Genomic DNA, 12252 nt, shown 5'->3' on the forward strand with positions numbered 1-12252 from the left:
TGCCATCAAAATATCTAGTTTAATGATCCGCGTTTTGTCGATGTCATAGATTTCTTTGCATAAATACATGCTTAATCTGAAAGCCATAACTGAATCAAACGATTTAGTAATCCATCATTCCCAATTTAAAGAAACCAAAGTTGATAAATCTAGTGGATTAGAATGGATTGTCAAACACGGCCTTCAAATAATTAGCTGCAATAGTTAGGAAATGCGCGATAAGATTGGCAAAGCACAAAACAAACAGCAAGCGATTTTGTATCCACTAAACTCCTCTAAAGCTGATCTAGCTATTATGTCCAGATGATACAATTTGGAACTCAGAATATGGCGTGTAAAAACAGTTTTCCTAGGGTAATAAGGTTAACATGCAATGGCTAGTATAATTCAATTCTTAATTCTTCACTTAACAACTTGGGACTAACTAATTTCTTACAATGTCATCCTTAAGCAGGAAGAATTTGTCCAGGTCTAAATCAACAAACCAGAATTTAGACCGTGCGCATTTCAATTTCCGCAACTTGGACCATTTGTGAACGACAGAGTCGTGCGCTAACATGTTTGCTTCACATTATCAGTTGTTTGGTCGAGATCTCAGCTGGAAAGTGCATCTATAAAGATAGCACAGAGAGACATTAGGTAGGCCAACAAAATCTGCTTAACTGAAAATTTGGAGGGCAAAGTAAATATCTACCAAACATGAAGTGATTACCCCCTATTCTTTCTAATTCATAGTACAATTCAGACATGAGATCTCTTATTTCTTGCAACAGCTAAAGCCTATTTCTGCCAAATATAAAACTGCAGTACAGTTTGGCCCAAATATCTCTTTCAATTGCCAAAAAATCAACAAAGATTAACACTGTAAGTCATAAAATTGTTAGATTACCTCAAACTTGGAATGCATTTGGTTCTGAACGACAATCTATTAGCGGCAAAGCATCAATGGTAAAGCAGCAACCAGGAGAAGAACAGAATTATAAATGACACCTTAAGATTCTAGAATTCGCAAACCATGTACCTTGAAATTAAACTGAACCATCATCAAAGACCAGAAGCAACTCCATCTACGAGAAATAAACCTTCCAAATTGCCCTACCGTTCAAACCTTTATATATGGATTGGATCGAAGAACAGGGAATAAAAATGCAGAGTTTCCAAGATCCACATTTAATTAACTGTTTGTTTAGCATGACCATTTTCTCTATTGCAAGAAGCAAACAACAGCATTTGAAACAGGAAAAGCCCTCGTCTTTTTCTATGGCAGCAAACTGAAATAAAATTTCATTGACTTGTCTGTCTCCAAGAACTAAGTAGGATTTATTTCTCACAAATATAAAGGCAAACAAGCAAACTCAATATATTGTTATATTTCAACTGCCTTTCAGACAAATACCAGTCAAAAATTAGTAGAAGCCAATACCACTTAGAATATAAGGGCAACATATTTGCATAAGGTATGTGTTTTACACTACAAAGTTTTGTATCTCACACCGAACCCTACAAGTAGATAAATTTGACTCTTCACGAGAGCACCAACAAACTCCCATATTCAGGAAAAGTAGCATCTTTTATTTGTTAAAGCAAAGATAAGAAGATAAAATGCTACAATATAACTTGTTAAAGCCTCCAAAGTACTAACATCAATAACTAAGAACTTAAAATAAAGAAAAACCAGCAATCAAAATATATATATATATATATATATATATATATATATTTCCCACCATTATGCACGACCAAACAGCACCTGAATGGCGAAGCAGCCTGGTGTAGAGCATGACATTCGGCCTACAAAGCAAATAAGGAAACATCTAGTTGTGTTATTGCAAAGAGACAGAAAATTTAAACAAACAAGTATTGCTAATTATATTTCATTAATTAGCATAATCATATAAAGATAACATGGAGCATGTTATCCAACACTTTATTAGGAATACTCTCAGGAAGCATTAGAAACTATTCTGCAACAATTGATATGCAAGAAATAATTAGCATCTCTTCCTGAATCTTATGAGAATCAGTAAAAGATATAGTCCTCCTAACAATTCAAAAGCCTCATCCAAATTCCTAATTTTACAAGTCCAAGAAGTTACCAATTTGGACAAATATATAGCTAGCTAATGTCGTAGCTGAAATTTTTTTTCATTAAAAAAATTAGCACAATGAGGAAAAAATAAAAACTTAACATAAAACAAAGTTGAACATTGATGTAACTAAGCATTGGAAGTAGAAATACAAGACGAACAGAATAAATAATTTTAGCATAGGAAACCTCATTCTCCTTTTCTACAACATATCGCATGACGCATGGTTTTCAAGTTAGACAACAGATATCGAATTAAATAACAAATGCTCTAATTAATTTAAGTACTATATACACAAACTATGACCTAACTATACAAACAAATAAATAAAAATATACCTTTACTAACTCGCAGTTGGCTTGAGTCTACAAAGAGCAACTCTAATGTTACGTTGCACCCCATAAAACACCTTCGCCTGGAAGATTTTCCACTCAGCTTCACTGTCAACTGCTTGGAAGGTAACATAGTACCAAAGTCCTGCTGCGACACTACACGTTGCCTTCTCTATTTTTACAAACACATAACTCATATCCTACATTACGAAAACATCACGAAATCAATTTTATCAAAAAAAAAAAAAAAAAAAAAAAAAACACACAAAGAAATAAACAATAAGAAAAGACATACACAAGGCAACATGAACATACATTTTCCTTATTAAAATGTTCGATTGCCAATTTAGTACATCTGAGAAGAATTTCATCATCAAAATCCGTGATCGCCGTAAGGCCAAACTCACAAGTGCCTGGAAATGGATCAACATCGAATCCCTGTAAAAGACATGTATTAACAATTAGTGAAAAAAAGGTTATGAAACTTTAACTCTCAAAAAGAAGACAATAATTATTAAACACCTCGCTTTCCTTGATTTGTTTGTAATATCTGTCCCATTCTTCGCGAGTCCTACTGCGATTACCATTAGGCCAAACATAAACCTCATCTTCCTCTGAAGTATGCTCATAAACCCTTTGATCCTTCTCGTTCCCTTTCTCTTCCTCCATTTCACTTTGGGTATCTTCCTCCTTGCCCTCTTCCCTCATCTCTTCGCTTTCTTCCTGCAGTTTCAACTTCTTCTGCAGCGGCCCTTCAGGTATCAGGTTCTTGGAATTCTGCCTGTATCACAAAATGAAATATATCTATCATAAAAAATTTAAACAAATTTCAATCAAAACTAACGACAATTTAAAAAAAAAAAATCTTAAATTGGCTCAAATAGAAGAAGAATTTAGCCGATGCATACGAAACAGAGACCAAACAGGGCATAATTCAGGTGATACATTCCTAGATTAGGATTTTCTAATTACGGAATAATATATTATTTATTTTAAAATATTTCAGTTGTTTCCAATAAAGTGTAATTAGGGTTAGGTTATAGAAATGTGTATCTTTTAGGGTTTGGAGAATAAGAAGAAATTGGTCGTGTTGTTCTCTTCTCCCTTATCTATCTTTATCTCTCTAATATCTCTCTCTTTAGGAGGTTCGATCCCCTCGAAGTGATCGTTTATCCCTATTGATACTAATATCTCTCTCTTTAGGAGGTTCGATCCCCTCGAAGTGATCGTTTATCCCTATTGATACTAATATCTCTCTCTTTAGGAGGTTCGATCCCCTCGAGGTGATCGTTTATCTCTATTGATACAATACAACGGTATCAATTGGCATCAGAGCCTTGTATGTATAGTGTAAACTCCAGCAAAAAAAGATTTTCTGAAGAAGATGAATGGGGATTTCATAAGAAAAGAAGAGATGAACGCTCGGTTTTCCAATGTGAAGGCCCAACTCAACAAAGTGGAGACCGAGGTAAAGCTCACTAGCGATTCTATTAATGATCTCAAAAATTTGATCATCCCTATGAGCACGAAGATGGATTTGCAGCCGCATACGCCATTTGAAGATACATTCGTCTCGAATTTCGACAAAAATCATCCCTTGCTCCCAACTCCTATTAAGAAGGAAGCATTGATCCTATTCAAAATGTTCGTGACTATCAGGCTCGACTCGAAATGCTTGCCAATCGCACTTAACATTTTTCATAAGTTTCTTGCCAATCGCACTTAACATTTTTCATAAGTTTCTTCATTAGTGGGCTGAAGGAGGATCTAAAGTATAACGTCCGAGCCTTCCGACCAACTTCTATATCAGCTGCTATTGGTCTTGCTCGTCTACAAGAGGAGAAGTTAATAGCTCAACATCGTATTATGAAGCCTAAGCCTTCCCTTTTGTGCCCTTCCATGACACCAATATCTAATGAGGCGCTTCCACCCATAAAGCGCCTTACACCGGCTAAAGCAAAAGTAAGAAGAGATCAAGGCCTTTTGCTACAATTGTATGAAAAATAGTCCTGGACATCGATGAAAATCAAAGCAACTATTTTTGATCGAGGCCGAACGTGATGAAAACAGAGAAGATCTAAAGAGGATAGGCAAAGGTTGAGGATTTTCCATCTTGAGGGCAAGGTGGCTATCGAGGGCGGTGGAATGACATATTCCTAGATTAGGCTTTTTAATTATGGAATAATATAATATTTATTTTAGAACATTTCAGTTATTCTCAGTAAAGTGTAACTAGGATTAGGTTATATAGATGTGTATCTTCTAGGGTTTGGAGAAAAAAAAAAATTTGACCGTCTTGTTCTATCTTCCCTCCCGTTCTCTTCCCTCTTATCTTAATCTCTTTAATATCTCTCTCTTTAGGAGGTTCGATCCCCTCGAAGTGATCGTTTATCCCTATCGATACGGTAGAACCGTATCATCAAGCTAAATTTCGTAAATAATTTTTTGGAAGGACTATTTTTATAATTATAAAATATGTTATAAGTATATTAATAAAAGAAAAGTCAACCAGCCATCATAATCAAAATAATCAAATGCATATCAAACGGCACAAACGGCATTCTAATCATTTATTACAATCCAAAATTGATCAGAGTCAAACACATATCAAAATCGCACATAAAAAAAAAAGCACATCCTGACATATGTGTACAGAATATGGTAACAAACGAGATGTATACCTTTGCCAGGTAAAGACAATCTTCAGGAGAAGCAAGGCCTTCGCGAATAAAGGCGGTGCGAAGGCACAGGAGAAGGAGACTCAGACTTGCGCTGCAAGTTTTGATTTTAATTTAGAGTAAACTTCAAGTCCCATCCATGTAGTTTCGCACTTCCTCATTTTAGTACTCTATAATTTAAAGTGTATCAATTTAGTGCCCTCTGGTTTTATTTTTCTCTTTTCATCAACTTCTTCGTTAATATTTCGTTAAATTATATACAAAAAAACTTCAGATACCCACCTAGGTTTATCGAATATTTACTTTAATACTCTTTAGTTTTAACTTTGTCATTGATTTAAAGAAAAAAATTAGTAGAATTGATAATAAAAGGATAAAAATAAAACCACAGGACGCTAAATTGATACACTTTAAAGTATAAAATAATAAAATGAGAAAATGTGAAATCACAGGGGTGATATTTGAAAATTTTCTTTTAATTTTTAGTTTTTTGTTTTAGCAGTGGGCGGTGGCGTCGGGTGCTTCCCATACGTGCGCTGCTGGCCCGGTACTTGGCAAAAGCCAAAACCACCTGAGGAACGAATCACATCCCCAGTGACGTTTCTGCCCTACTTTTGGAACAAAAGGCCAAAAAAAAAAAAACTTTAAACTAACGTAAAAAAGATTATGAACTTTAGTTTTCTTTTTTGTTTTTTTCCCAATTAGAATCTTATTATTCTATTTGAATTGGATTCTAATTCGGTTTCAGATTTTGAATTCCGAAATTTTTCGGATTCAAATTCAGATTTACTATTTTTTTTCCCTAACTCATATTCAGATTCGGATTCAGATTCGAATATGCAATTTTGAAATATCCCAACAAAACTCTCACAACTTTTTTTTATTTTAGCTTTAAATAGAATTAGGCTGGTATACTTCCGTGCTACCAAATTGTTTTCAATAATGCAACCTCCAAATCGACGATCGGCTCCGTTAGACTTGATTTATACTATTGAAAGTATTTGAAAACTAAATTTCATAATTTTTCGACATCATTTGTCTAGTGATCAAAAGTTACCAAAATTGACAATTTTAATAGTCGACGTGATGTATTTGTGAATTTAACGGTGTAAAACAATTCAAATCTGATAAAATCTTTATAAAAAATTCTTTTCACTATTTAGAGTAAGATCAGTACCTCTGATCTTAAATCAAGTCTTTTATCATCATTTTTTATAAGTTTTTTTATTTTCAGTCGTTTATTTTAGACTACTCATTGATAGATAAATAATGTCGACAAATTATGAAATTTAGTTTTCAAATACTTTTAATAGTGTAGATCAAGTCTAATGGAGCCGATCGTCGATTTGGAAGCGGCATCATTGAAAATAACTTGGTAGCACTGAGACCTCTGTGCTACCGATAGTATACCAGCCGGACTCCTTTAAATATTAATTAAATAATATAAGTGGTATGGTATCCAATGTTGATTTAGGGGCCGTTTGGTTCAGGAACAAAGCGGGAATAAATACTTGTTCCTTTTTTTGTTTCCAGATGCTATGTTTGGTACTCGAGAACAAGCAGTTTTCAAGTCTCTGGAATAAGCAAGTATAATCCGGTATAAGTTTTGAATTGTTATTCCAACTTTTTTCTAGAACAAGCTTGTTCCCAAGTAGAAACAAGATTAATTAAAGTTTAAATTTAATTTTAACTATGATATTAAATTATTAATTAATCTAATTAATATATTAGAATTATTATCCATTGTTTAAATAATAAAGTAATTAATTAATTAATTTATTATGTATAATTAATTAGCTAATTAATTATTAATAATTTAATGTGTTTATCTATAAATTAATTTTTATATTGATCAACCATTAATATTATTATTATTCTAATTAATTTTTTAATTAGTTATCAGACTAAAATAATTTACTAACTAATTAAAAATCTAAATTATTTTTTATAGTTAATTAATTAATTGATATATTTTTATTATCTTCTATAATATTCATAGGTAATAAATTTATTAATTTATTAAATTATTTTAATTAATATTTTGATGTTAATTAACAGGATAAAACATTTTTAATTTAAAATTATAACTCTTGTTTTTTCTGTTTCAATCTAATCATCCAAACACTATTTACCTTATTTTCAAAAACAATCTAATTTTTGTCTAAATGCAAAATTAGTCTAGTTTCTGTTTATATCTAAACTTATATCTATTTGTGAAATAAGTAGTTTTTACTCGTATCTGAACCAAGATTCTTTTTTATTAGTTCGGTTTGGACTACTATTGATGTGACAAACTATTTATTTACCTTATAGTCTCTCTTCTTCTTTTTTTCCTTATTTCTTTAATTTATGTTTTTTTTTTATTATTTTGAAGTGGTGGTTTCATCACAAACAAATATCTTCCTTCGTTTCTTTGTCATTGTACCATCAACTAAAACCTTTTCTTAAAATAGAGATCAAAGGTTGTGACTATTTGCTTAGGAGGCCGTTTCTAGAAGAAGGAATGCAAGCTTACAACAAAATTCTATTATGTGCGGAATGGCAATCTTGGTGGGTCTGCTCCTACAGGCAACCATTATTTGCAGCCGTAAGGTGGAGTGAGGGTTTTGATGCGGTATGCTTTGAGGTTGATCTGAACTTTCATAGTACAATCAGAGGTTAAATTTTGTGTGAAAGTTGCAGATTTGGGCTTCAGCTCCCTATGGGAGAAGAGTAAAATTACGCTGTTGTTTTCTGAAATATTGCATAGCCCCCCGACCTCCACCACCTTGATATTTAACAGTTTGTTTTGATTTTGAGTGACCAAGTAAATTTGATTTGCCTAATGTCTATCTTTTTTTTATTTTTTTTCTTTCTTTCTTTCTTTCTTTCTTTTTTTAGCTACTTGCTTTTGCTTCTCCTCTACTTACCACTATAATTTTATGGCCTTTGAATCATTTGAAGCATTTTGGTTGTTTTCATTTTAGTCTTTACTGTGTCGTGATTATCTAACAAACTCTTTAGGTTAGCTGCAAAAGAAGTGCCTTTTATTGTTGAACTACAATGGGGGTGCCGTATGCTGCTCTTGTTGTTGCTATTATTATTATTATTATTGTTGTTGTTGTTGTTGTTGTTGTTGTTGTAGTTCTTCTTCTTCTTCTCTTATGTTGTTGAACTATAGAAGGGGTGCTTCTTCTTCTTCGTCGTCGTCCTGCTCCTCCTCCTCCTCCTCCTCCTCTCCTATTCTTGTTGCTATTATTATTATTATTGTTAGAAGGGGTGTAAAGTCTCATCTTTCATTTTTTGGCTGGAAAAAGTGGTAAAGTTGGAAGACTTTGCATTCAAGTATCTCCTGCACTGCAGGACTATTTTGGCAGGGGCTACTCGGCAGGCAACCATTTTGCATTCAGATTGACATTACAGATATGAGGGACTAGTGCACAATATCCAAGATTCGAGGGAATCACATGCCTCCCAAAATGAGATAGAGAGAGGGAGAAAAACTCTTATTATCGATGAATCGGCATCTCTGAAACATGGTCAAATTAGAGAAAAGCTTTCTAAGAAGAGAGGCGATGATGGTTCGTAATCCTCCTCTCATGCTCTGCCACTCCCTGATTTAGTAATGGCGTGGCAACCCTGGAGGTATATTGTCTTAAGGTGACAATTACATGTTGTGGTTGTGAGACTGGTTTGTGGACAACAAATGGCAACCAGGTTGGTATTCATTGCTAGGTGGGAGTGGTGAAGACCGAAGATAGGAGGGAGGCTAATGGAATAGTTCCCCTGAGCCTCTGCTTCTAAATCCTGTTTTATTGTTCTATGAATTATGAAGGCTTTTTGTGGACTTCTGTCCATGCATCTTGTGCAGGTAATAATTTCTCGAGCTTATCTTTTTCTGATAAGGTTGAGGATTTTCCATCTTGAGGACAAGGTGGCTATCGAGGGCGGTGGAATGACATATTCCTAGATTAGGCTTTTTTAATTATGAAATAATATATTATTTATTTTAAAACATTTCAGTTATTTTCAATAAAATGTAACTAGGGTTAGGTTATATAGATGTGTATCTTCTAGGGTTTGGAGAATAAGAAGAATTTGACCATCTTGTTCTATCTTCCCTCCCGTTCTCTTCCCCCTTATCTATTTTTATCTCTCTAATAACTCTCTCTTTCTTTAGGAGGTTCGATTCTCTCGAAGTGATCGTTAATCCTTATCGATACGGTAGAACTGTCTGTATCATCAGGCCAAATTTCGTAAATAATTTTTTTGAAGGACTATTTTTACAATTATAATATGTTATAAGTCTATTAATAAAAGAAAAGTCAACCAACCATCGTAATCAAAATAATCAAATGCATATCAAACGGCACAAACGGCAATCTAATCATTTATTACAATCCAAACTTAATTAATCAGAGAGTCAAACACATATCAAAATCGCACATAAAGAAAAAAAAGCACATCCTGACACGTGTACAGAATACGGTAACGAACGAGATGTATACCTTCGCCAGGTGAAGACAATCTTCAATACGTCCATGTCGAGAAGGACAATGCGGCGGCGGCGGCGGCGGCGGATGCCGGGCGAAGACGGGGGGAAGGATCGGACTTCAGGAGGAGCAAGGGCTTCGCGAACAGAGTCAGTGCGAAGAGACAGGAGAAGGAGACTCCGCCGCCGCCGATGCCGGGTGAAGACGGGGGGAGGATCGGACAAGGGCTTCGGGAACAGAGGCGCCGATGCCGGGCGAAGACGGGGAGAGGATCGGACAAGGGCTTCGGGAACAGAGGCGGTGCGAAGGGACGGGGGAGAAGGAGACTCAGACTTGCTGTGCACGTTTTGATTTTAGTTTTAGAAAAACTTCAAATGCCATCCTTGTGGTTTTATATTTTCTGACTTTAATATTCTATAATTTAAATTTAAAGTGTATTAATTTAGTATTTTACGATTTTATTTTTATTTTTTTATTATAAATTTTATTAATTTTTTTCGTTAAATCAGTGACAAAGTTAAAACTAAACGGTATTAAAATGAATGTTCGATAAACCTAGGTGGGGTATCTAAAATTTTTTATATATATTTTAACGAAATATTAACGAAAAAGCTAACGAAAAAATAAAAATAAAACCGCAGGACACTAACTAGATACACTTTAATTATAGGGTACTAAAATAAGAAAGTGTGAAACCACATGAGTGATTTTTGAATTTCACCCTTTAGTTTTCAGTTTTTAGTTTTTTTATTTTAGCAGTGGACGGTGGTGTCGGATGCTTTCCATACGTGCGCCACAGGCCGATACAGACTTGGCAAAAGCCAAAACCACCTGAGGAACAAATCACAATCCCAGTGACGCTTCTGCCCTACTTTTGGAACAAAATGCCAAAAAAACAGCAAAAAACTTTAAACTAATGTAAAAAGGGTTAATTACACCGATGGTCTCAAATCTTTGCACTATTTTTCACTTGGGTCCCCAACTTTTTTTTTTGCAATTGAGTCCCTAATCTCTTGATTTTATTACAATCACGTCCCGCCGTAAAAAATACTGTTAAAATTAATGGAATAGAATAGGCATCCTTTTGCATGTTAATTTTGGTCCATAAACTTTGCACGTTTTTCACTTTAGTCCCTAAAAAAAATTTAAAATTTTAATTTGAAATTCAAAAATAATATTAAAATTAAAATTTTAAACTAACGAGAAATTAGAAATTTGAATTTGAATTTAAAGCTAAATTAAAATCTTGAATTGAAATTTAAATTTTAAATTTGAATTTTAAATTGAATCTAAAATTTGAATTCAAACTTAAAGTTTTGATTTTGATATTTCAATTTACATTTAAAATGAAAGTTTTGAAATTGAAATTTAAATTTAAAATCGTATTCAAAATTTTGATTTTAAATTTAAATTTGAATTCAAAATTTAAATTTAAAATTAAGATTTGATTTCAATTCTAAATTTGAATTTAAACATCGAATTCAAATTCACATTTTGATTTGAAATTTCAAATCAAAGTTTGAAATTAAATTAGAATTTAAAATTCGAAATGTGAATTCGAGTTTAAAATTAAAATTTTAAAATTAAATGTAAAATCAGAATTTGAATTCAAATTTAAATTTGAATCCAAAATCAAAATTTAAATCTTAAATTAAAAATCTTGCTTTAAATTTATAAATGTAATGGGTTAATTACACCATTGGTCCTCAACCTTTACACAATTTTTCAATTTAGTCCTCAACCTTTTTTTTTTTTTGCAATCCGCTGACACCCGCCTCTGTGGCGCTGACACGGCGCCTCCGTGGCGCTGACATGGTGCTGACGTGGTATTTTCCGTCAATTTTAATACCTTTTTGACGGCTGGGACTTAATTGTAATGAAATCAATATATTAGAGACTTGATTGCAAAAAAAAAAAGATTGGGGACCAAATTGAAAAATAGTGCGAAGGTTTGGGACCAATGGTGTAAATAACCCAATGTAAAAAAGATTATAAACTTTAGTTTTCTTTTTTGTTTTTTTTTTTTCTAATTAGGATCTTATTATTCTATTTGAATTTGGATTCTAATTCGGTTTCGGATTTTGAGTTCCGAAATTTTTTGGATTCAAATTCAGATTTACTATTTTTTGCCCCAACTCATATTCAGATTCGGATTCGGATTCGAATATGCAATTTTAAAATATCCCAACAAAACTCTCACAACTTTTTTTTATTTTAGCTTTAAATAGAATTGGATTCGGATTCGAATTCGGATTCGAATATGCAATTTTGAAATATCCCAACAAAACTCTGACAACTTTTTTTATTTTAGCTTTAAATAGAATTAGGCTGGTATACTATCGGTAGTACGGAGGCCTCCGTACTACAAAATTGTTTTCAATGATGCGGCTTCCAAATCGACGATCGGCTCCGTTAGATTTCATATACGCTATTGAAAGTATTTGAAAACTAAATTTCATAATTTTTCGACATCATTTGCCTAGTGATCAAAAGGTATCAAAATTGACAATTTCATAATTTTTCGACATCATTGGCCCCAATTTCCCTTTCAATTGCCAAAAATCAACAAAGATTAACACTGTAAGTCATAAAATTGTGAGATTACCTCAAACTTTGCATTCGGTTCCGAACGCCACTCTATTAGCGGCAAAGCATCAATGGTAAAGCAGCAACCAGGAGAAGA

General features: G+C 33.3%; 1 protein-coding gene across 1 annotated transcript; it reads right to left on the reverse strand.

Moving 5' to 3' along the window:
• Window positions 1352–9937, reverse strand: LOC109706932. The gene is made up of 6 exons (XM_020227952.1): window positions 9825–9937; window positions 9585–9768; window positions 2942–3200; window positions 2735–2857; window positions 2426–2619; window positions 1352–1791 (listed from the first exon to the last, which is right to left on the reverse strand). The coding sequence occupies exons 2-5, from the start codon at window positions 9617–9619 to the stop codon at window positions 2431–2433; spliced, it is 606 nt and encodes a 201-aa protein (XP_020083541.1). The 5' UTR covers window positions 9620–9768; window positions 9825–9937; the 3' UTR covers window positions 1352–1791; window positions 2426–2430.

This window comes from Ananas comosus, linkage group 2 (genome assembly GCF_001540865.1).
Source record: "Ananas comosus cultivar F153 linkage group 2, ASM154086v1, whole genome shotgun sequence".
In the NCBI taxonomy this organism is placed as follows: Eukaryota; Viridiplantae; Streptophyta; class Magnoliopsida; order Poales; family Bromeliaceae; genus Ananas; species Ananas comosus.

Coding starts and splice junctions, on each gene's coding strand:
- LOC109706932 (XM_020227952.1), bottom strand. CDS start 9,619: ATGGACGTATTGAAGATTGTCTTCACCTGGCGAAG. Junction 3,201..9,584: donor ATTGTCTTCACCTGGCGAAG/GTATACATCTCG, acceptor TTTGTGATACAG/GCAGAATTCCAAGAACCTGA. Junction 2,858..2,941: donor AACAAATCAAGGAAAGCGAG/GTGTTTAATAAT, acceptor TGTCTTTTACAG/GGATTCGATGTTGATCCATT.